Source organism: Chiloscyllium punctatum, chromosome 48, assembly GCF_047496795.1.
Source record: "Chiloscyllium punctatum isolate Juve2018m chromosome 48, sChiPun1.3, whole genome shotgun sequence".
NCBI classification, from domain to species: domain Eukaryota; kingdom Metazoa; phylum Chordata; class Chondrichthyes; order Orectolobiformes; family Hemiscylliidae; genus Chiloscyllium; species Chiloscyllium punctatum.
The window spans coordinates 52,783,639-52,809,934 of record NC_092786.1 but is presented as its reverse complement, the minus strand read 5'-3'; the positions used below and the strand labels follow the sequence as shown (position 1 = coordinate 52,809,934).

At 41.9% G+C, this 26,296-nt stretch overlaps 1 protein-coding gene across 7 annotated transcripts in view; it reads left to right on the top strand.

The window, feature by feature from the left end:
* Positions 1 to 26,296, top strand: part of paqr5b (progestin and adipoQ receptor family member Vb) — a 92,982-nt gene that overhangs the window by 23,315 nt on the left and 43,371 nt on the right. For 6 of the 7 annotated variants that reach the window (XM_072565237.1, XM_072565231.1, XM_072565232.1 and 3 more), the window contains one exon: positions 22,532 to 22,760. In XM_072565237.1, the coding sequence (XP_072421338.1) occupies positions 22,710 to 22,760 (51 nt within the window). In that variant the 5' untranslated portion in view covers positions 22,532 to 22,709. Of the gene's footprint in view, positions 1 to 21,559; positions 21,640 to 22,531; positions 22,761 to 26,296 lie in introns of those variants that run through there. The other variant, XM_072565234.1, reaches the window with a different exon arrangement.

The following is a 26,296-nucleotide window of genomic DNA, read 5'->3' as shown; positions in this document are numbered from 1 at the left end:
TCATCTCCTCTTATGCTGTTTAGTGACCCCCCTACACTATGCACAACCTCAGAAGCACACAGTTATGGAAGATGACTCACTTGTGTAAACATTCTCACATGAGGAAGGTTAAAGCTGAAAAACTAAAACATGAGCAAGTGAGGGATGTAATATTAAGCCAACCTGCTGAAACTTGTGAATAGAGGATTTGCATTTATATGGCACCTTTTTTTTATGACCTCAAGGTGTCTCATAACCAATTTGTGAAATGCTTTCCTGAAGAGCAATGTTACTTTGGCTAGGTGATCTGTTTTAGGTTTTGGATGAGGGTCAAATATTGACCAGAACATCTTGTCAAATGTCTGAACTCTCCTTGAAAATGTATTGGAATCCCTTATATCCACATGAGATAGATCAGAAAGGGCTTTAGTTTTACACCTTGTCCAAAAGACATCAGCTCTTACAGTTGAACTGGGAGTATCAGTCTAGACTTTCCGTAGATCCTTGGGAATGGGAATTGAACCCATAACTTTTAAGATTCGGAGGTAAGAGTGTTGCCAACTGAGCCTGCTGCCTACAGCAAGCCCGGTGAACAAGAGATATATTAGCCCAAACCATCTGAGGACGTGCCTGTTGATCTCACGTTGCCAGCACTCCTTGGACGCCAGCAATCACCCGATATGTACCAGAGATGGTCGAGATTCTTGCTGTCAGTCTGTCCTCTGAAAGTTATCCGTTTGGATACATTCAATGAAAGGTAGATCAACTCCTGAGTCAGAGTTTTTTGACCTATGTTATTGGTTAAAAGTCGAAAAATCCTTGATCTTAACAGATTAATTTATCTTTATGGAACACTTTCTGAAGGCCTAGAAAAAACATAGCAGAGCTGATATCAACCTTGGGAAAAAAACAGTAAATGATCAGCTAATGGAAAGTACAGCTCAGAAAAAAAATCAATCACGACAAACACTCAGGTCAAATAAATTCACAATCAGTTAATAAAGTTGAGTGGCAGAACTGACAAGTTAACCTTTTAGGTGCCAGTGAACATAGAATGTAGAATGCAGAACAGTACAGCACAAGAGCAGGCCCTTCAGCCCACCATGTTGTGCCATTCTCAACTAATTCTATCTGCCTCTATTCCCTCCCTGTTCATGTGTCTGCCTAAATGCCTCTTAAATGCTGCTAATGTACCTGCTTCTATCACCTCCCCTGGCAATGCATTTCAGACACCTACTACCCTATGTGTAACAATCTTTCCTCACACATCTTGTTTAAACTTTTCCCCTCTCATCTTAACCCTATGCCCCTCAGTATTTGACATTTCCACCCTGGGACAAAGTCTCTGACTGACCTCTTTCCCCGCCCCCCCACTGCTTCCCCCATCCATCATCCATGCTTTTTATAATTTTATATATTTCTATCAGGTCACCCCCCTCAGCCTCCAGTGCTGGAGCAAAAACAATCCAAGTTTGTCCAACCTCTCCTTATAGCACTCCAGTCCAGGCAATACCTTGGTTACCTTTTTTGCAACCTCTTCAAAGCCTCCACATCTTTCCTATAATATGATGGCTAGAACTGCATACAATATTCCAAATGTGGCCTCTGTAAAGTTTTATACATCTGTAGCATGACTTTGCAATTTTTACACTCGATACCCTGACCGATGTCACATGCTTTCTTTCCAACTTATCCACTTGTGTTGCCACTTTCAGAGGCTTATGGACTTGGACCCCAAGATCCTTTTGTATATCAATGCTCCTAAAGATAATGTTAAAAATCACACAACACCAGGTTATAGTCCAACAGGTTTAATTAGAAGCACTAGCTTTCACAGTGCTGCTCCCTCATCAGGTGCAGCATTCCGAAAGCTAGTGCTTCCAATCAAACCTGTTGGACTATAACCTGGTGTTGTGAAATTCTTAACTTTGTACACCCCAGTCCAACACCGGCACCTCCAAACCTAAAGATAATGCCATTTACTTAAAGTAAAGTTGTAGATTTTTTTGTTTTCATATGATTGTAGAAAAGATGGACCAACACAAGGGGAAAAGCAGGGATCGATATTTCAGGTGTACAGCATTCACCAGTTACTGAGATATTTAAGCCACTTGATTGTTATCTAACCCCTGTCCTCTGCCTGGTAACCTACATTGGCTCCTGTTTCTTGCCTTAATTTCAAATCCCATCAATCCACCTCCCCTCGCTCCCGCCCACCCGCCTACCCGCCTACCCGCCCACCCGCCCACCTGCCTACCTGCCTACCCGCCTGCCTCTCTGTAATTCCATCCAGCGCTATTTCCTTTGAAGAAGTCAAAATTCCTCCAACTCTGGCCTCCTGCACATTCCTGATTTGAATCAATTTGTCATTAATGCCTACCTCTACAGACCCTAATTTCAATGATTTCCTCCTTAAAACTCTGCCTCTATGCCCTTCCAAGAAACTTCTTAAAACCTACATCTTAGACCAGGTTTTTATTCACCTGTTTCACCTTCAGTGAAATGCATTGGTTTTTTGGAACTATGCTAAAGTTACTAAATGAAAATAGGTGTTGTGGAATCAGTGTAATTAAGTAATGGGCTTATCAGCTGTGCCATTGGTGAGATGCATTAAGGCTCTTTAAAAATGAGCTCCACGGGTTTACTGTCGAACAATAAGAATGTTATTTTCTCAATGACAAATACTAATTTGTAACCAACAGTGAACCATTAACAAAAATTGCATATCACTAGAAATAGCACACTTGACCTTCACAATTCAGTGTTTTTTAACCTGTGGAGGTTAAGCGTGAAGAATTACATCCCAAACAGAAGAAAACATACCAGCCACATTTAAAAGAATTTTAAGCAGGTGCTGTCGTTGAAATGACCAGTTTGGAATGCACTGGCTGGAGCAACAAAAAGTGATCTTTGCACACATTTCTTTTCCTGAGATGAGCTTACAATGGCTTTGTATCGACATTGAATTAACTGTGTTCATAAAGTACCACTTCAGGAGGCAACTCTACCTCTCTGTCTCATGGTGAAGGTTAACTTCTGTGTTGCTGAAGATCTAACATTTTCCTGTAAGCACTTGCTTGAATTAAAGCAGAAAGTGTTGGTAATACTGAGCATATCAGACAGCATCTGTAGAGAGAGAGAGAATGGATTAGCGTTTCAGTTCGACGGCCTCTTCAAATTACTTAACTAATCTCTTGATGTGCTAACTAATATCAAGGAATTTCCCAGAGGGCAGTTCAGAGTGAATCACCTTGCTGTGGGCCTAGAGTCACGTGTGGCCAAACCAGGTAAGGATGGCAGAATTCTTTCCGAAAGGATCTTAGTTGATTTTTAATTCCAGATTATTTTTATCTAATTCAAATTCCAACATCTGACATGGCAGGATTCAAACCCAGGTCCACAGAACATTGTCTGGATTAACAATCCAGCGATAATACCACAAGGTCATCACCTCCCCGTAGGATTTTGGCTGATCCATGACCTAAATCTATTTATCTGCCTTTGGCCCATATCCTTTCATACCTTTCTCCAAGGAAAGACTTGAAGTTTACAAAGGGGCAAGAGGGAACACCTAATGCCCTCTTAATTTAATTTACCTGTACCACATTTGCAGACAGTGCATTCCAGACCCTAATTTCTCATTGTGTGAAAAAATTCTTTCTCACCTCAGATTTGCTTCTTTTCCAAAACACTTGAAATCTGTGTCTTCTGGTTCATGTCTTTTTTACAAGCAGGGACAGTTTCTCCCTATCTACTCTGCCTGATGATTTTCAAAACTAAAATGTACATTGTCTGCTTTTGTACTCCGTTCTCCCCATGACGAGTGACTAGTGAATTCACTACTCCCAAGTGTAGTGTGCACGGGGACACATAATAAATTTATGGAGGAGATAGATTTTTAAATTAGTTATTGGTTAAAGGGCTAAAGTGGAGTTGAGGCCAAGATGAGATCAGCCACGATCTGTCAAATGGTGGAGCAGACTTGAGGGGCTGAATGGCCTAATCTTGCTCCTTTAAACTGTAACATTCTACTAACTTTCCTATTACTTGCTGTACCTACATACTACCCTTTTGTGATCCATACATGAGGACACCCAGATCCTTCTACATCCCAGAGTTTGAGAGTTTTTCACCACTTAGAGATAATGTCGAAAGGAACAGATTCACCTATATTGTACTCCATACTTGCTTAACCAGTTTACGTCCTTATGCCCTTTTCACAACTTACTTTCCGATCTATCTTCGTGTTGTCAGCACATTCCTTTTGTCCTTTCAGTTACATTCTTTTTAATCAACATGTTCAGAATTGGCGTTTATATCCGTCTGGAGCAGGTAGGGTTTGAACCTCGGCCTGCGAGCTCAGAGACTAGGGCACTGCCACTGTGCCACAAAAGCTCCACACTATCCTTTTAGCTAAGTCATTCATATGCAGTGAGGACCTGGTATCAGTCCCTGTGACACATCTCTCATTACATCTTTCTGACCTGAAAAAGGCCCAGTTATACCAATGTTGCGCTTCATGTTAGACAACCAATCTTCTATCCATGCAATATGTTACCTTCGACACCATGATCTTTTGATTTCTCCCATAAGTTTTGATGTGACAGGTTAACAAATGTTATTTGATAATTTACACACAATGCATCTTCTTTGTCCACAACACACTTTAATGGCTTCCTAAAATTTCTTTGATACTAGCTTCTAACATTGCTAACTGGCCTATAGTTTCCTGTTTCCTGTTTTTTGAAGAAAGAAGTTCACCTTGTTTTCTTCTAACTTAATCAACATGTTCTTGAATCAGCAAGTTTTGGAATATTATATGCTTTCTAAAACAAAACAAAAGGAAGACTTGCATTTCACAACGACTGGTCATTCCATAATACTTTGTAGCCAATGAAGTTTTCTGATCAACCTGATATTAAACACATCTGGAGTAAGGTGGGATTTGAACCTGAGACTTCTGGCTCAGAGCTAAGGGCACTACCACTGCACCTCATGTGCCCTTGCTGCTAGCAATGCAAATGTTGAATCAAGACCAGGATCAGCTGCTGATGATTAAATGAAATTAGTGGTGCTGAGTAGTACGAAAAGGGTTAAGTCCCACACCATTGTATCACAGGTAACCACTCCAGTACTGTAGAGTGCTGCACTGTTGGAGCAGCCAATTTAAGAGTGAACTATTTTCTCCTATAAGGTTCCATGGCACTATTTTACCCAACTTCTCCTTGGTTTCCTGGACAATATTTACATCTCAATCAAAACAACTGAAATCGATTATCTGGCCACTTCTTTCTATCATTTGTGGAACATTGCTTTGTGCTGTGCAACACCCTACATTGAAAGAGTGACTACATTTCAGAAACATGTCGTTGTTTGCGAAATTCTTTTCAGACATCTCAATGTTGTGAAAAATTCTACGTAGACGTGTGTTTGTACAACTGCACCAAGAATGTAAATAGAGAGCCCAACCCACTTCAGCCTATCCCAAGTAGCCCATTTTTCTGTTTGTAAAGTACATTCCTGAAATAAAGAATACATTTGGCAGGGCTGGTCCCTGAGGCTGGGACTCAGCTGGGTTTATACTTGTGAAGGAGGTGATCAAATGGTTTGAAGGCTCCCTTACTTAGGAAAAGATACACTGACATTGGCTGCAGTCCAAAGAAGCTTCATTAGGAATGGGGAGACTGTCAGATGAGGAGCGGTTGGTTAAGTTAGGGCTGTACTCATTGGAGTTTATAAGAAAGAGAGGCAAACTTATAGAAAGATACAGGATTCTTAGGGGATTTGACAGGGTAGGTGTAGAAAGGTTATTTCACCTTGTGGCATATAGGACATAATCTCAGAATAAGGGGTCATACATTTAAGACAAAGTTGGGAAGGGATTTCTTCTCTCCGAGCAGAGTGAATCTGTGGAATTATTCACTGCTGAGGCTGGCTCATTAAATATATTCAAGTTCGAGATGGACATATTTTTAGTCAGGAAAGGAATCGAGGGTTATGGGGAAAAGGCAGGAAAGTGGAGTTGAGGGTTATCCAGATCTCATGATCTCATTGAATAGCAGAGGAGACTCGAGGGGCTGGATGGCCTAATTCTGCTCCTGCATCTTCCAGTCTTATGGTCTGAACGGACGAATCCACCTGTACTACCTCACAATCGCCATTACGGCCTGAAGCTAGGATATTAGAAATGCAAATGACATGTAGCATATTCATGACCTCACAATGAAGCTGTGACATCGCTGCTGCTAACTATCCCAACATCACTATAAATGGGTTTTACAAAAGATGCAAAAAACACACAAATCTTTAACAGAATGTTTCCTGAGGGTCAGTTTGGGGTGATTTGTACTCTAGTTTGCTTGCCTGCTATTGACGGTTATTTTGAAATATCTGGATTTAAAGCTCTCTTTCTGAAGTCTGGACATGTAGGAGGCCTGTGTCATTGTTTAAAGAATGGGCTTTATCAGCTTCTTTTTAACATTTCGTATTGCCAACAGCTGAAGCTCAGAAATGTAAAAAAATTGGTATGTATGCTTGATTTAGATGCACAGCATTGTCATTCTGGCTTTGACTTCACCCTCGTGCCAAGCTTCCCCTCTGCTCTGGTGCTGATTGCTTGCTTGTTTCTGTGGTCACTCCACAAGGCTGGCTCTCAGTAAGAAAAGTTCACAGATCCCACTGGCATCCAATAACACCAGTGGACTTGAACTTTTCACTGGAGATGAAATAATAGATTTGGTATTGTGGCTAATCCCTCTCCTCTCCCTCCCTTGTTGTATTCCTCCTATTACGTGATCCAGTATTAACTTATAATTGCTTTTTTAATAAATTACTTTACACCTGAGGCCTCTCCTTCTCAACCTTTTACAAGCAGGAACAGTTTCTACTCTATCCAGATCCCTTCTGATTTTGAAAACTTTGACGAAGTACAACGTTTAAAAGACATTTGGACAGGTACATGAATAGAAAAGGTTTACAGGGATATGGTCCAAACACAGGCAAATGGGACTAGTCCAGTTTAGGAAACCTGTACAGCATGGATGGGTTGGGCTGAAGGGTCTGTTTCCATGCTGTATGAATCTATGACTCTAAATCCCATCTTAGCCTTCTCTCCAAGGAAAACAGACCCAATTACTCTAGTTCCTCATTGGAGTTTCTCACACCTTGAACTACTCAACTCCTTTCTCTTCCTCTTGTTCTCCTTAACCTCCATCTTTGTGTCCTTTTTCCTTTTTCATTTCCCCTCATTTTTTTCTCTTCCTCTTTCTTCTTCCATCCAACCATTTTATTGATGGCAACACCACCACCATGGTGGTCAATCCCCTTCTCCATCACCTCCCGTGTGTCACTCAATCTTCTTCCAATCCTGTCAAGTTTAATTCTCCCACTAGCCCTTGTTTGCTACTTAGGTCATTCTGCTGCTTTTTCCTGGCAGACCCATCTCTAGCACTCAGCTCACTACATTTCTCCTCTCTATCTCTTTTTACAACATGCTATTTCAATCTACCTCTTGTCTGCTCTTTACTGACTCCCCCCCCCCCCCCCCCCCCCCCCGCCCAATGTGTTGGTGCCCCATTTTATCTTTTTCAGTTACTCAATCTACAACTCCACCTCAGTGATCACTTCTTGTGAGTATCCAGTCATTGTTCCTCCCTTCTGGATGTTACCCGTTTCCACAGACTGGCCTCGTACCTGTCTTCCTGTCAATTTCCGGAGTACTTTCCAATCATACGACACTCCACCACACTTCTTCCAATTATTTGATTTGATTTATTATTGTCAAGTATGCTGAGAAACAGTGAAAAGTATTTTTTTTTGCCTGCTATGCAGAGAAGATACTGAGAAACAGCAACTACTCCCACCAGAGCTAATCCATTGTTTCATGTTTCCACTTTCTACCATCACTAACCCCAGGTACCTGAAGTTACCCCCTTTCTCCAAGTCCTCAGCCCTTGTCTTTATACCTTCACTCTGATGCTTTTCACCAGGGTCAAACCAGCAGACCATAAAGTGGGCCTTTGGTCTCTTGATAGTCATACCATATCTATCAGGGCTCTCCTTGACCAAATTGGTCATGATCTCATTGTCCTGACCACACAGTTCAATGTCTTCTGCCTCATTTGCCTCCTGTCTCATTTGCTTGGTTATACCATCTGTGGCAATTAGGAAGAGGAAGGGGCTCAATGAGGTTTTGCAAAGTGGTGTATAGATTAGATTAGATTTCCTACAGTGTGGAAACGGGCCCTTCAGCCCAACAAGTCCACACCGACCCTCTGAAGAGTAACCCATCCAGTCCCATTTCCTTAATGCATCTAACACTACAGGCAATTTAGCATGACCAATCCACCTGACCTGCACATCTTTGGACTATGGGAGGAAACCAGAGCACCCAGAAGAAACCCATGCAGTTAGTCACCCGAGGCCAGAATCGAACCTGGGACCCTGGTGCTGTGAGGCAGCAGTGCTAACCACTGAGCTAACGAGCGGCCCTAAAATAGATTCACGTTCTTTTCCTACCAAATTCCAATGATGCTTTTTACCCACTTTCAGTGGGAGCGATATGTTTATTCTTGTTTTAAAGTGATTATACACTTTTTATGAAAGTTGTGGTATTGCCTTATGATGCAAGACTTTCTTTGAAAAAAATAAGGTAGAAACTGAAATAACTCCACATACGTATCCCGTCACCAAGTCACCTTTTATTTACACATATAGAGTCCTTGACACTGGTCCAGATCCCTCAGAGCCAGCTCTGAGTTAACAGAACCTCTGACACTCCTGTTCTTATCTGTTAGCCAGGGCTCCCCAATTGAACCAGGTCAACAGCCTGAATCAGGGAACTCCTATACTATGAGGTCCAACTGGCTGACCTTGTTACATTCACTACAGAAACCTCACAGTCCACAATATGGCATCCATTCAAAGTTTAATTTAAAAATTGATGTGAAAGTCAATCATTGACATGGAGTGGCATGGTGGCTTAGTGGTTAGTACTGCTGCCCTCACAGCGCCAAGGACCTGGGTTCGATTCCAGTTCTAGGTGACTGTGCAAACTCCATACAGACATTCTCCCTGTGTCTGCGTGTGTTTCCTCTGGCTGCTCCAGTTTCCTCCTCCAATTCAAATATCTGCAGGTTAGGTAGATTGCCATGGTAAATTGCCCATAGTATCCAGGGATATGCAAGTTAGGAGGATTAGCTATGGGAAATGTAAGGGCATAGGATAAGGGGTATGAATCACTTTAGGGATTCTGTGATCCATGAGGCACTTCAGCACCTTAATGTCCCTTTAAGAAAGCTCCAATTGTTAAAATGATTCACTTATTTGTTTTGGCCCATGGAGTCACTAAATATTTGGATTGAAAAGCTTATGTCTGGCCAGGGTAGAGGGAAAAGAAACTTCCAGAAATAATCTGACTTCACGGACAGAAGGAAGGAGTGAAAAAGTAACTGTGCTACATTTGGACTAATGAAGTCAGTTTTACAACAAAGTATGGAGCATAAGTTGCAACCAGTACAGAAATATGAGTGAGGGTTAATTGAATATACGTTTCTTAAAAACTACAGCCAAGCCTGTCAGGAAGAGTACTGATGCCATCAACATCTGTGAGCCTTCCTTCCCAACTGTTTTGTTCCCTCGCACGTCCTTAAAGAGGCATAGAGTTGGTGGGAAAAAAAAGCATTTGTGAAAGCTATTTTGGGGAAAGTGAAGAACTAAAAGAGCATGTTGTGTCATTCACCAGTGAGTCAGGATTTCTATTGTTACAGTTTTATTGCTGTTTTTGCTATGCACATATTGATTGCCATATTTTTCTGCACCACTGGGTTTTATCAGTAACTTATTGTCTGTGAAGACTTTTTGAGGGGTCTCTGATAGTTGTGAAAAATGCTGAGCTTTGGTGGATCTTAGCACCCCAACTATAATGGTAAAAAGCTGCACACAATCAGCCAATCAGAGTGTGCAATGCCCAACTTGCAGCTGGACCTAGGACACACAATCCTTACCTCCTTCTATGCAGCAGCTCTCCAACCCTGTGCATCTCTGAGCTCCACCAATCTGCCCTCTTCCACTTATCCAATCTCAACCATTCCACCATTTACAGTGTGCGTTCAGCAGCTAAAACCACAAACCCTCGCTACGTTTCTCCAGCCCTCAGCTGCACTCTCCTCTTTTATCTCCTCAAAGTCTCCTACCTTTTGACCAAGCTTTTAGTCATTGGCCCTTTAAAGCATTGGCACCACATTTTGTGACACTTCACTACTTCGAGGTGTTAGACAAATGCAAGATGTTGTTGTTACTCAATCTAACCGTGATCATAAAAACGGACAATAGATATTCAAATTCCATTTGATCATAACACCTGAGATTTTATGGACTAAATGACTTTTAATAAGGACAAAGTCTAACCTAAAATAGCTATTGTGAAATACCTACCCAGTTTCAGACAAGGACGTGAAATCATCAGTGAACAAGGATCAGTCTGTGGAAAAAATTAGCATTGTTAAAAAGGATCTGGAACTCAGACCTATGTCTCCTGGTTCATAGCTTCATGGATTTCTTTCTAATCAATTTGCTCAGAGATCTTTTTACACACTTCTTAGAATGAATGGGACTTGAACTCAGGCCTCTTACCTTAACATCAAGAATGTTACCACTGCACCACTAGATCCACCACACTGGACTGTTATACCTTGGGATTAAATCACCTGCAGACCATCTAGCTTCAAAGTATAACGATGCCAGACAGGAAAACCCACAAATAACTATTCCAACAGCAGCTTTTGAGTAGCAGAGGAGAGAGATGGAAAAATGGATTTGTGAGCATTAACTGAAGTGTACTCTATCGCTTTTTCTCAACCTTGAAATCAGTGCCTAGTAAAATCACAACTTTAAACAACAACCATTCACTGAGAACACAAAGGTATCTGCAACCCTTGCCACTGTTATGGACATAAGACAATAACAACACTAGGGACTTAGGTCATACTGAAACTCAAGAAACTTAGGAACTTCAAACTGCACTTGCCTTTACCTTCCTGCCTGCCTCATTCCTGAAGAAGGGCTTATGCCCGAAACGTCGATTCTCCTGCTCCTCGGATGTTGCCTGGCCTGCTGTGTTTTTCCAGCACCACATTTTTGAACTCTGGTCTCCAGCATCTGCAGTCCTCACTTTCTCCTGCCTGTAGTAGACCCCACCTCCCCTTTTCTGTTACGAAACAAAGACCTTCATAATTTTGAAGACCTCAACTATGTCTCCCTTCAGCCTTGTGGCTGAATAAATAAATAAATATGGAATATTGGAACCACAATTGATGGAAAAAATCAAATTTGTAGTTTTTAATCTGAGATCAAATAGCTACACTGAATTAATGTTCAGTTCACTATTGAGTGATCCATACTGTACAGTCAAAAGAGTCTGTCTATCCTAATTAGTGTTCAACAGTTCTGTGATTGGTTATAGATTGATTATGAATTTGGTAACTGATCTATTCTCTATGTGCTGGATTAGTTAAGCCTGTGAGAAAACTGTAGGTCAAATAAGGAAGTTGTTGTAAGAGTTGCAGGCTAGAACTGAAGGATGGAGAGAATTTTGAAGCATTGTGATGAAACTTGTTACCCATAGGAACTAGTGTTATCTTTGCATATAACTGAAAAATATAAACTAACAATGTAGAATCCTAATTGAAGAATAACCGTTGGGTCTTTGAACCCTGCCTCAAGCTTGAGTCAGTACCTTCGGGAGAGGTGGGGAGAACACAGGGAGAGCAATTCTTGGCTTTCCTGAACTCAGAAATTAATCTCTTCCATTTTAATCATGGCAAAAGTGACAATGAATGTCAGTTCTGTATTTGTAAGTCATTGCCTGCTGTTTGGCTTTAACCTTTTCAACAAGCAGTTGGACCAAGCAATAAAGTGTTTCCTACTGTTTGAATACAGTGGCTGCTTTTGACAGCCCCTGTCCCCCACACCAGTCCTCAGGGGATGAGCTGATTGGATGCGGACTACATGTGCTCTTTATTTGCTCTGTAGGCTATTTTACCCTTTTGGCCAGTTGCCCCTGGATGCCACACAGGAAACAAAGGTAACATGGAGGTATCTACAGGAGCCAGGAATCTCAAACTAAATGATACACTGCAGTACCCTCCTGGCATGCAGCCAGGCGAATGTCTGCTGTTATGTGTCATCACACAACACATTGGCAGAATGAGGGGTTGTGGGAGCTGTGAGGCATTAGCAGCTTAACTTGCATGATGATAAGACAGGAGGGGAGGGTGGGATCACAAAAAAAAACTGAGAAACAGTCTGTACTAGTTTATTATTCCAGAGATTCTGCTTCCCAGTCAGTACCAGTTAAAGGGGCTGTCTCTTTTATAATTGTCTTCTGGGGCACTCATGCAGATTTTGAGATGGCGTTTTGTAATTGAATTGCATCTTGATGGTCCAGTGGCTGTGTTAAGTGGATGATCTGGGCACAGGTTTAGCTGTAAAGCACATTGTATGCTGATTTGGGAATGTGACTCTGGATTTGGATTTAATAATCTCTTAATGAAAGGGTCCTTAAAGCCACTCGAGTGAAAAAGTGAGATCCTTTACAGTGGAGCAACCATTATAATCAGAAATTACAAGCAATGTTATAGAGTTTTTAGTGTCTGGGTAAATTGTTGGGAATAGGTTAAGAAGCAGGCATACAAGAAGGGGAAACCTCGGGAAGATTTTTAGTTCAGCTGCATAGAGAGAAGAAAGTGCTCTCATCACATCCTCAAGACCACAGGATTCAGTTTTGTTAATGCAGGCCAAGTTGAAGGTAAACTAGAAAGATGCCACACTTACAATTGGAATGGTTAGAGTATAAGGAAGCCATTCCGCCCATTGCAACTCTGTTGGTTTTCTGCAAGAGCCGGTCCATCACCTCCCTTTCCAGATAGCCCCGCAGGTCAGAAGTGCCCATCCATGCTCACATGACATTGCATATAGATCCAGGGACAATAATATCTAAATGGCTTGGATATGGTCACTGAAAGCTGGGATTCTGTTCTATTTTCAAATTAGCGGAAACTGCTCCATAACACCAGACTGTCCGATTCAAATCAGCTCAGATGGCCACTTGAGGTGAAGACTTTTCTACTCCTATCTCACTTACATCCAAATGTGTACAAACAATAGGCAGAATCAGTCCAGTCGATCTTTAAGCCTGACCCACAATCTTCACATCTGGAAACTTTATCAATTGTGTTTCCTAAAGCTGTGATCGCCACCATCCAGCAGCAATAACCAAATCACACAACTGTTCCAGTGTAGAAGGAGGCCATTCAGCCCATTTGTGTCTGGGCTTGCTCTTTCAATAACTTGTGCCATTCTCTTGTCGCATCATCAAAACGTCACACGTTCTTCCTTGTTAAATAGACAAGAAAAAGAAAAAGCATCCTAAAGGGGGAGGTAATAGCCTAGTGGTATTATCACTAATCTGTTAATTCAGAAACTTAGCGAATGTTTTGAGGACCCAGGTTCAAGTCCTGTCATGGCAGATGGTGGAATTTGAACATGATAAAGAATCTGGAATTAAGAGTCTGTTGATGATCATGAAACTATTGTCGGGAATAGCCCTTCTGGTTCACTAATTCCCTTTAATGAAGGAAATCTATCACCCATACCCAGTGTGGCCGACATGTGACTGCAGACCCACAGCAATGTGGTTGACTCTTAGATGCCCTCTGGGATGGGCAATAAATGCTGCCTTAGCCAATGACACCCACATCATGTGAGTGAAATTAAAATAAAACCTGACCCATGGGAACATAATCATGCTTTCCCCTCTGACAGACATGCATGATCCTGACTTGGACCAACGTCCCAGGTCATTCACCATTGTGCATCATGTAGTGGGGAGGCAGAGGAGGGGTGCGTCCTCACTGTACAGACTGCAATGGTGCTCAAAGTCAGGGCACCACCCCCTTTTTGCAAGGACCATGATGGATGGGGGTGGGTGGTGTGCATTAATTTGCCAATATCACCCACATCTCCAAAAATGTAACAAGATCCAGGATACAGACGCGTTATACTGACAGCTTGCCAATGTTTTTTTTTGGTCGAGTGTGTTTATAGAAGCTGCTTGTTTATTTAAGGTTTCAAGAGAATGTGCCCCCAGATCACAGTTTCCATTGCTCTCATATCCACAAGCCAGTCTAACAGAGGGTACAGCACAGATCCCTTTCCCTTGTGATTCTAGTCAGTTATGTACCAGTATAAAAATAACTGAGATAGAAAGCACTTGAATTTCAGATGTTTAGTCCCATTGTAGGATTCCACTTCCCTATCTCTATTACAGATGCTCCTTAAAAGTTACGTCTTTGGCCGACCCAGTCCCCTTCATTAATATTTCATCATGTGGCTTGGTGTCAAATTTTGATGGACCATCTTGAGACTCTTACCAATTGGACAGTGTCAAGGGAAAACAGGTTGTTTTTGCAACTATTTAATGCTCTTCACATCCCAAAGCACTTTAATGTCAATGAACTATTTTCCAAGTAGCCATTGATGTAATTTGGATTAACCCTTCAGCCAATTGATGCAATGACGTAGTCACCAGATAACCAATGACAGTGATGTTGGTTACCCTCTGTTACTGAAGGGGAGAGGAAGTAATGTTTACATCTCTGTTTATCTGTAAATAATATATCTCAAAAATAATGACCAGATTTGAATGAAAATTAGTACAGAGATTTGGCACAATGAAAGACTCCGTTATCATTGGGAGAGAAGACAAGTTGATTTTTTTGTGTGCACATGTTCTGGGCTATTTTAGTTACACTGCTGTTTATTATTTTAGATTGCTGTGGATTCTCTCAGTTGCAATGTTGGAATTTGTCACAGTTGTCAAAATGTGATCAGAGTTTTAAGAGCAGGTTGTTGGATGTGTATTGTTCTGGAGCCACCTCAATGAGCTGGAAGCTCCAAATAAAACAATTTTTTTTTCTCAGCTTTGTGGGTCAGATCATCAGTGGGACAGGGACAAGTGTAAAGGAAAAGCTGTGCCTTTGTAATGATGTTGAGTTAACATGCTGTGATGCAGATATGCAGTTTACTGATTGGCACTGTTTTTTAAAAAAAACAAAATGGCAATCAGTACTCCAGAACCCTTGTTGTAATAAGTATCTCTGAGACTAAACAATACCATCCAGATGATACTTGAAATAATAATTTTAGTAATAATACGCTTTATTAATCTTTCCCAAAACCGAAGAAACGTATGAGTGATGAAGATGCTACAATTGGTCTTGAGTAGTCTTTGATAAGTAGGACACAAATCTCCCAGGAACCTTTTGATGTCATTATATTCAATCACCTCTGCTGAGAAGTGAGGTCTGGAAGTTAGGGGTGGGGGCAAGACCTTCTCATGATTGAATAGCCCGCTGACACTGTTGACTAGATTCAAAAATAAAGAAGTGTTAATTGGGAAAGGGTTGAACAAATACATAAAGAATGCACTTCACTAACTGCTTGTGGATGGAATGTAATGTTTGTTGGCATGTGACTATTCACTCAAGCTACAATTGCAGTGCAGCGTCCAAAGGAAGTCTGGCGGAGAACTGAACACATGTAATTACGCCATGAGGGGACAATTAATCTTCCTTAGAAATAAAGTATAGCATGGATAAAATCTCTGATAGAGCAATCTCTGCAGCACTGGCCACTTAAAGTATCAAATCTGTTTTCCTCTGATCATTCATTCAACTCAGGTCACAGTCATTAAATACCTGAAACTCACCTACACCCAGTAAGCTCTTTGCAGCAATAATTTGGGAGCAACATTTAACAATGAGAGCAATAACGTCATTACAGAAATTCACTCTGAGAAAATTCCAAACAAAGTATGTGACCCAGTTACAGAACTTGGTTTAGGCCTGTAACATATTATTAACAGGTTCTCTAGATAAATGATGAATAACAAAATCTGATTGTAAGAACAGTATGCTGCAAAAGATCAATTCAATTTCGCAGTTAGCTACAATTACACATCCTCTGGATGCAGTAGTTTATAGGGTTACCATCGCCAAGACAGTGACTATATTGGAAAATTCTTCTCAATGTTCTCCTACTGTACTCCTAGATCAGAAAAACTTGGTGACAAGATTCATTAAAGCAGATCTGAAATTCTCCAATTTAGGTCTCTTGAGTATCTCTGATTTTAATTGCTGCAAGTATAGCAGATGTGTCTTCAGTTTCCTAGACCCTGAACTCTGAACTTCCACCTCTGAGCCTTCCCAGCTCTCTTACAAACAAGGAGCAGGAATAGACCACCCAGCTCTCCAGCCTGCTCTGCCATTCAATAAGATCATAGTTGGTTTGACTGTAGCCTCAAATATACATTCTCACCACCTTTCCCCACCCACCCCCCAACAATAACATTTTAATGTCCTTGCTAAATAAGAATCTATCAACCGCTGCTTTCAAAATATTCAAGGACTCTCTTCCACCATCTTTTCGTGACGAGAGTGTCAAAGACTTAGTCTGGTAAACAACACATCTATGTTCTCCCTCATTTAAATAATCTGTATGATGCACAGTACTCCAGATGTGATTGCATCAGTGTTCTGCAAAACTGAAGCTTAATCTTTGGTATTCAAACCCTTCTTTCCCCATCAAGACACTCTGTAAAACCTATTTCTTGATTAAGTTTTTGATCATTTGCGCTAATGTTTCCTTCTGTCAAAATTTGCTTCCAAACGCATCTTAGAAGTTTTATTACTGTATTACAGATGCTATATTAAGACCCAGTTGCTTTTGTAAAAATGACGATTACAGCACTGATTTTAAGCTTCATTCCTATATTCACAAGTTCACTTTAGGTGAATAGGGTTGTCAATGACAGCCAAGTGGAAAGTGTTGTGTTTTAAGCGATGAGAACACCAAAGGGTCAAGGAAGGCGGAGGATCTTGCTAATGAACTTGCCCAGAGATGTTACACTTGCCTCAGAATTCTCCATAAATCAAGTATAAAAATGGGCAATTCATAATTGATGGCTTTACTCCTAATTGCAGGAGTCACTCAGCAACATAGTCTGCTCAAAAACAACAGTGCATCTTGACTGTGTGGAACAGTGTAGAAAAATGTATTGTGAGTTGACAAGTGGATTTCAACTTCTGCAGGTGACCTTGACGGAATTAAATCGCAAGGGTTATGTAAAATAGGATGACAGTGCATTTATCACCTGTTTCATCCAAATGTACAAATTCAAGCTGTATCCCACAAAATATATAACTCCTACTCAATTAATTAAATGAAGTTTTTTTTTCTTCCTTTTGTGGGGTGTGGATATCACTGGTTAGGCAAGCATTTATTGTCCATCCCTAAATGCCCAGCAGGCAATTAAGGGTCAGCTCATTGCTGTGGACCTGGAATCGTGCATAGGCCAGACCAGGTAAGGACAAGATGATTTTTTTAATGATAATTGACAGTAGTTACATGGTCACTATTAGAATAGATGTTTACAAAGTATCTTATGTGGAGTGGTATGGTGGCTTAGTGGTTAGCACTGCTGCCTCACAGCACCAGGAACACAGGTTCGATTCCACCCTCAGGTAACTGTGTGGCATTTGCACTTTCTTCCTGTGTCTGCATGGGTTTTCCCTGGATATTCCAGTTTCCTTCCACGGTCCTAAGATGTGTAGTTTAGGTGGATTAGCCATGGGAAATGGGGGGGGGAGGGGAGGGAGGAGTGGTCTTCAGAAGGATTAAATGGCCTTCTTCCATGCTGTAGGGATTCTATGACTTTGAAAGTAAATTTCACTATTTGCCAAGTTGGGATCAAACTCATGTCTTCTGAACATTTAACCTGGTGTTCTGAATTACTAGGCCAGCGACATTACCATGACATCATCTACACCTTCCAAAAAAGGCTATGTAGTCAGTCACTGAACTCAGCCAATGTTTCTAAGTGTGTCCCTATCTCTAAACCATGAGGCCAGTTCAAGTCCCACTTGACCTGGAAGTGTGTCATATCATATCTGAACAAATGGACTGAAAATATCTGAGTCACATTCCATAATTTTGAGACGAATCTATGAAGACATCCTTGCTGATTTCACTCCGACTCTAATTTTAAGATTATTCCCGTTATTTTGGACCATCACACCAGAATTTCATCATTTATATAAATGATTTGGATGTGAGCATAAGAGGTGTGGTTAGTATGTTTGCAGATGACACCAAAATTGGAGGTGTAGTGGACAGAGAAGAGGGTTACCTCAGATTACAATAGGATCTTGATCAGATGGGCCAGTGGGCTGAGAAGTTGCAGATGGAGTTTAATTTAGATGAATGTGAGGTGCTGCATTTTGGGAAAGCAAATCTTAGCAGGACTTATACACTTAATGGTAAGGTCCTAGGGAGTGTTGCTGAACAAAGAGACCTTGGAGTGTAGGTTCATAGCTCCTTGAAAGTGGAGTCACAGGTAGATAGGATAGTGAAGAAGGTGTTTGGTATGCTTTCCTTTATTGGTCAGAGTACTGAGTACAGGAGTTGGGAATCATTTTGCGGTTGTACAGAACATTGGTTAGGCCACTGTTGGAATATTGAGTGCAATTCTGGTCTCCTTCCTATCAGAAAGATGTTGTGAAACCTGAAAGGGTTCAGAAAAGATTTACAAGGATATTGCCAGGGTTAGAGGATTTAACCAAAGGGAGAGGTTGAATAGGCTGGGGCTGTTTTCCCTGGAGCGTTGGAGGATGAGGGGTGACCTTATAGAGGCTTATAAAATCATGAGGGGTATGGATAGGATAAATAGGCAAAGTCTCTTCCCTGGGGTGGGGGAATCCAGAACTAGAGGGCATAGGTTTAGGGTGAGAGGGGTATAAAAGAGACCTATGGGGCAACTTTTTCAGACAGAGGGTGGGACGTGAATAGAATGAGCTGCCAGAGGAAGTGGTAGAGGCTGGTACAATTGCAATATTTAAAAGGCATCTGGATGGGTATGTGAATAGGAAGGGTTTGGAGGGATATGGGCTAGGTGCTGACAGGTGGGACTAGATTAGGTTAGGATATGTGGTTGGCATGGACGGGTTGGACTGAAGGGTTTGTTTCTGTGCTGTACACCTCTATGACCCTGTGACTCTATAAAATAGTTCATTAATTATATCTTACCTTTTACAAAAACAACTCAATGAAGCACAGATTTTCTTCACTTCACTACTTCATCCATCTGGGGACAAATTTTAGGATTACTTTCATGGAGATGTGTTTATTAAGATAAAGGATGACATTAAGATATTTCTTAAAACTTATCTCTTTTGTTCAAGCTTTTAGTCATCTACCCTAATACCACCTTACACGGTTGTGTGCCAAATTTTTTTTGTTAATGTTCTTGTGAAGTCCTTTCAGAGATTTTACAATGTTCAAGATGCTATATAAATGGAGGTTGTTGTTGTTGTTGTTGATTAGGACACCCCACTGTTTTCTGTACTCCGGGAAAGACAAGAGAAGTTTATGTAATTAGCCCTTTCTTACCTGGGACACTGCTAAGACAGAACAAGAAACCTATGACCATTATTTTTAATTCATTCTTAATAACAGGAGAAAATCCATTTCTCACAACTGTATTAATTAAGGGTGGCATGGTGGCTCAGTGGTTAGCACTGCTGCCTCACAGACCAGGGTCCCAGGTTCGATTCCAGCCTTGGGCGACTGTCTGTGTGGAGTTTGCACGTTCTCCCTGTGTCTGCGTGGGTTTCCTCCACAGTCCAAATATGTGCAGGTTAGGTGAATTGGCCATGCTCAATTGCCCATAGTGTTAGGTGCATTAGGGAAATGGGTCTGGGTGGGTTACTCTTCGGAGGGTCGATGTGGACTGGTTGGGCCGAAGGGCCTGTTTCCACACTGTAGGGAATCTAATCTAACAATTCTGTGACTTGACTAGGTGACAATCTCGTCTACACAGGAATTACTGTGTTCCATAGCAGCTATCATCTTTAAATGGGAGACAGGAGACTGCTTGGCAAATAGAGAGAGATCAGTAAAGTATAGGATAAATCCTCATCCGCAGAGGGAAGTTAAACTGGGATCTAGAAAGCTCACCTCAGTTAATCCAAACCAAGCCAAAAGAACATAAAAGTCTGGAAATGTGTTCTTTACTAACAATTTGTTGGTTCCAGAGCTCTTCTGAATATGTTTAGTTTTAGTGTGAAGAGAAATATGAAGAATTTGTAGTCAAAAATAGAAGTGCTTATGGATTAAAATGTTGAGAATTGCAAGAAATGTTCATTGACAATGTTGTTCTAATAGTACTTTGGTCTGAAGGAATTCCTAGAGGGAGTGAGTGGTGAACTGAGACTGACTGACTGACTGTTCTTGATGCATTTGACCAAATGCGACATCAAAATATAAATAAAGGCAGTGGGAATCAGGAACAAAAATCCTCAGTAGTTGGGGGAGAATTGGCCTCGTGATATTATCATCGAACTGTTAATCCAGAAACCCCAGGGAATGTTCTAAAGGACCCACTTTGAATGGTGGAATTTGAATTCAATAAAAATCTCTGATGAAGAGCCTAATGATGACCTTGAATTAATTGTCGGTTGTTGGAAAAACCCATCTGGTTCACAAATGTCCTTTAGGGAAGGAAACTGCCGTCCTTGCCAGGTCTGGCCTACATGTTACTCCAGACCCACAGCAATGTGGTTTACTCTCAACAGTCCTCTGGGATGGACAATAAATGCTGACATGGCCAGTGACTCCCTCATCCCGTGACTGAATAAAAAAACTGCAGAAAGAAAGATGGCTGCACCCCCCCAAAAACGCCTCTGCCATAGGAGATTGCGATTGAATGTTTTCAAGAGGAAGTTGGTTATGGGTTTTCGGGTTAAAGACATTAAAGGCTATGGGGAGGCAGTGGGAACAGGGGACAAAATTTGATGGTCAACCGTGATCATTTTGAATGTTGAAAAAGGCTCAAAGGGCTGAATGGTCTACTGCTATTTTCGATTCTTTTTAATCACATAAAAGGCCCAAAGTTGATTATTTCAGTCACAGCATGAGAGCATTAGGCCTCCTGGATGGAAGTGATGTGGGGTTCCCACCAACTCCCTAAATGGTGGATGAGGTAGGGGAACCAGGGGAACTAAGTTCTGGGTTGATAAAATGTGGTGCTGGAAAAAGCATAGATTAGATTCCCTACTGTATGGAAACAGGCCCTTTGGTCCAACAAATTCACACTAACCCTCCGAAGAGTAACCCACCCAGACACATTCCCCTTTATTTACCCCTGACTAATGCACCTAACACAATGGGAAATTTAGCATGGCCAATTCACCTGACCTGCACATTTTTGGAAAACTGGAGCAAACCCACGCAGACACGGGAGAATGTGCAAAGTCCACACAGACAGTCGCCCGAGGCAGGAATCGAACCTGGGTCCCTGGTGCTGTGAGGCAGCAGCGCTAACCACTGAGCCACCGTGCTGCCCTAGCTTGACCTGTTGTGTTTTTTCCAGCACCGCATTTTATCAACTGAGTTTCCAGCATCTGCAGGCCTCGCTATCTCCAAGAGTTAAATTCTACCTTTTGCCTTTGAAATAGGGCCAGGAGTGAAATCATGAAACACCTTATTATTGCAGAGGCTAATAGAAACCTGGAACCCTTTTCCTGTAAAAAGATTTTGAACTTTGGGGTTAGTTGTGTTTTAAGATTTGGTTTAAATTAATGATTTCACAAGGATAGTGGAAGGGAATTTGAGGGGAATAAACTTGTAGGACTGTGGAAATCAGGTGGAGGAATGAGACTGATTGGATTGTTGAATTGAAAGTTTGCACGCACTCGATTGTCAGAATAGCTTCTTTCTGTGCTGTAATCTGACTCTATCTTTAGGTCTTTGTGTGGTATGTTTATCAGGGATAGGAAGCAAAACCGAATAAATGGAGCTGAAGGACGTTTAGTCCTGGGCTTGACTGAACAGTGCAGCGAGCTAGATGAGCTGAATGGCTCTTAATTTTCTCAATTTATATCCCCACCCTGGCTCAGCTTTGAGTTTGTGCCAAGAAAATCAGCCAACTGACTCAGTGCAGACCAGGAGTACTGTATGGGAATGTTGAGTCTGTACATTTAGTGATGCTCTTGCCCATTAGGTCATTGTGTGAACTGAAAGTGAAGGATTATAGGCATTCCTCAATCCAACTTCATTGCCAAGTACTGAATCACCAGTGTCCGTTTAAGCTACTGTTAGAAAATGCACTGGTAACTTAATCCATGACAGTTATAAATTGCATGTGGGCTGTAAACTATCCTCTTTGTGTGGCTCCCCAGTTATTATCTGGGAAAGAGTTGAACGATTAATTTACATTCTCTGCTCCAGTCACTGATCCAGCTATCCTGACATGACAAAGCAAGCACTGTGGAAAAACTGAGACGAATACTGGAAGAGAAAGAGAGTGAAAGAAAAGCTAGCCGCAATGAATTGATATAGGAGTGGCTTTCCAGTCAAAAGTTAAAATGTTTTTAGTACTTGCTTATATCAGCGTTGCTAGAGCAATGATACATGTACATGCTTTCTGTTGTTTCCTTAGACCAGATGTGCTGCAGCCACAGTCAAGCGTGGAAGAAGAAACTGAAGTGAAAGATCCTGGAGGTCAGGCCACCGCGGTAGGGTGGGAGATTGCAAAGGGGCTGGTGTTGCCAGTGAACATTTGTCCAGTCTGAGACGAAGCTGACACATTACATGAGGAGGGCCGAATAACTTCAGGGATGCTGAGCTTAAAGTTACCTCGTCTGTTCAGCATCAATCAAGTGCCAAAAGTAGGTGAATTTTACAACCTATCATCTGTTTTTTTGTGTCACAACCACATTACGATTCTAAATTCAATTTGATATAAAGCCGTAAAGTGCTTTGTGGGATTGTTTGCCATTGCAACAATTCGTATTATTTTCCTCTTCGCCATCAATAGGCTCCTGTTTTCTAGGGCCTTAATTGCAAGTGTGTGACACCGATATAAACAAGGCAGCTTCTGGAGAATTAAATCCTTGTGTTAAAGCTTGAAGCTCCCTACCCTGAAACCGTCAGGCCCTGCCTCTTGGGGCCCTACCTGAATTAGCGGCAGCACTCCGTGGACCCACGTCACTTGGTCTTGTTTTTTTTCTCTCTTCGGGTTGTGATCTGAACTTGTCGACCTCTGGAAAAACACAACAGAAAATAGTTTTCAATGTGGATTGAAGTGCGGGTGTTTATTCCCATTGTGCTGCTGGAAGAACTGATGTGTACATTATCCCTTTGAGACCTTAAAAGTAGGGCAAAAAAAAATCTACACCTGAGCAAAGGTCACCTTACAGAAAACAATCGCATCTTGTACCATGTTATAGAACATCGCATCAGGATGGCCTTTAGTGGTATTACCACTGGACTGTTAATCCAGTGACAGGGTCAAGATTAGAGTGGTGCTGGAAAATCACAGCAGGTCAGGCAGCATCTGAGGAGCAGGAAAATCAATGTTATGGGCAAAAACCCCTCATCAGGAATGAGGCAGGGAGCCTCCAGGGTGGAGAGATAAATGGGAAGGGGTGGGGCTGGGGAGAAGGTAGCCAAGAGTAAAATAGGTGGATGGAGGTGGGGATGGAGGTGAAAGGTCAGACAGGAGGGTGGAGCAGATAGGTGGGAAGGAAGATTGGCAGGAAGGACAAGTCATGAGGATGGTGCTGAGCTGGAAGATTGGAACTGGGGGGAGGGGAAATGAGGAAACTGATGAAGTCCAAGTTGATGCTGTGGGGTTGAATTATCCCGAGGCGGAAGATGAGGCGTTTTTCCTCCAGGTATTGGGTGGTGAGGGAGTGCTGGTGGAGGAGGCCTAGAGGAGGCACTGTTAATCCAGTGACCCAGGTAATGTTCCAGAGACCCAAGCTTGAATCCTGCCATGGCAGATGGTGGAATTTGAATTCAATACAAACCTGGAATTAAGAGTCTGATGATGACTATGCAATGATTGTTGGGAAAGTCCACCTAGTTCACTAATGTCCTTTAAGGAAGGAAACTGCCATCCTTACCCTGTTCCGGCCTATATGTGACTCCAGACCCACAGTAATACGCCTGACTCTCTGGGTAAATTAGAGATGGACAATAAATACTGGCCTAGCCAGTGGCGCCCTCGTCCCTTGAATGAATAAAACAAAAAGTTGCCTCCTGACTCAGGCTCTCATTGATCTCTGTCTCTCACGGTCCCTAGACTTAATACAAGTGACCCCATTACCTCCAGACAGGGGAAGGAGAGGTGGGCAGGGGCTCCTAATCACTATCTGCTTAAGATCGTCACTAATAAATCAAACAAAAATATTCTAGCGTAACTGATTTTACTCAAAGAGTACCAGGAATGTATGGAGTGGTCCAAAGACAGGGAGCCGTCCCTAACTTCTGTTGACTAAGAGATAGTATGTTGCTTTCTTGAAGCGCTGTGAAACGGTGCAGGTATACCCACAATGCTGCTCAGGAGGGTGTTTCATGATTTCAACCCAGCAACAGTGAAGTAAAGACAATATAGCTCCAAGTGGAGGGCCGAATGATCTACCCCAACTCCTAATTTTTACTTTTGTAAGTTGTATTGCTTTCCCCAATGTAGCACAGAATGATACATCAAATGACCTCCATTGTGTTGCATGATTCCACGCTTTCTCACTGAATTTATTTCCACCAGTATTTTTGGTTTTTTTTTTCCCTTGTTGTATCCAGGGTTACAAATCCTAAAAATAGCGACAGTCTCACTGCCTAGAAAATATTTTATTCATTACTTTCAATTTTGTATGGGCGAATGATTGAAATGCTGTTCAGTTATTTTATCCTTGCAAATGTGGTACTTATTTAGTGGTGCTAAAAATGACAAGTTCAGTTTTTATTCCATATTGTGTATTAAATTAAAATGGTGGTATTTAGCTGGGGGGTATTGGGGGGAGCCACTGTACTCTCTGGGTTCTGCTTCAGTCCTTGTCTCAGTGAAAAGTTGAACAGTCAGGAACTCCTGATCAGAGGGGAAGGAAAGTCTATTTTAATGGAAGAGTTTTTTTCAGGATTCTAACAAGCCCACATTATCACCCCATTCTAAATGACTTGGCTGGGTCTTTGTACAGCAGAATGGCTTTTGTTTCACTTCAGAGATTTGCTACTCTTCCCAGAGATTTTATTACATGACCTTCCATCTACAAGGCACAAGTCAGGAGTGTGATGGAATACTCCCCACTTGCCTGAATGGATGTATCTCCAACAACGCTCAAGAAGCTCGATACCATCCAGGGCAAGGCAGCCACTTGATTGGCACTGCAGCCATAAACATCCAGTCCCTCCATCGCTGATTCTGAGTAGCAGCAGTGCAAGATGCACTACAGAAATTCGCCAAAGATCCTGAGACAGCACCTTCCAAGCACACAACCACTTCCACCTAGAAGGACAAGGGCAGCAGGTACATGGCAACCCTCCCACCTGCCGCCTCACCATCCTGACTTAGAAACATATTGCGTTCCTTTACTATCGCTGGGTCAAATTCCTGAAACTTCCTTCCTGAGGGCACTATAGGTCTACCTATATCACATATACTCCTGGGATTCCAGAAAGCCACTATCTTCTCAAGGACCAACTAGGGCAATAAATGGTCACCGACATCCACATCCCACAAGTAAATAAAGAAAACGATCAAACTGCCCTACCACCTCTCCCTCTAGCCTCTGTATTTTCAGTACTTTTACAACAGCGGTGAAAACATGCATTGTACTTTCACTGCCCTCATGATCTTTCCTCCAACAGGGCGCTGAAGATTAATTTTTAATTTCTGGAGACTCTGGAATGAGAGAGCATTACAATTCAGCCAGCGTGGACTAGTTTCACAGGCAGGCAGGGCTGTGCACACAGAACACATTCCCTTTTCTATCAGTCAGTTTTTTTTTTTGCAATGGTCTGACAGTTTTTAATGCTTGTTTTATCCTGGTGCCAACAAAAACTTCATTTAAGTCAAATTCCATACCCATCAACGGGAGGCACTCAGCCTATATCCGTTGGGTTTCTCACTCAGTCCCATAGCTACTGTTGTATAGGTCTGCCCACTCTCCAGAACTGCTCCTGAATTAAAAATTAATCTACTGGTCACACAGCTGCAATCAACCTAGGAGAAACACTGTAAGGGCATTCAAAACTCTTCTTTGAGAACTTCCATAACTGTATTTACGAACACAAGGTCATGGGGCTTTTCTGATCAGGTAATGTGGTTCGAGTTGGGAAGTGAGAGCTTCCAGGGATAAGTCCACTTGGAATTGGCAATGGTACAGCTGAACTGCTATCTAAGACACTGTGACTACAGAGA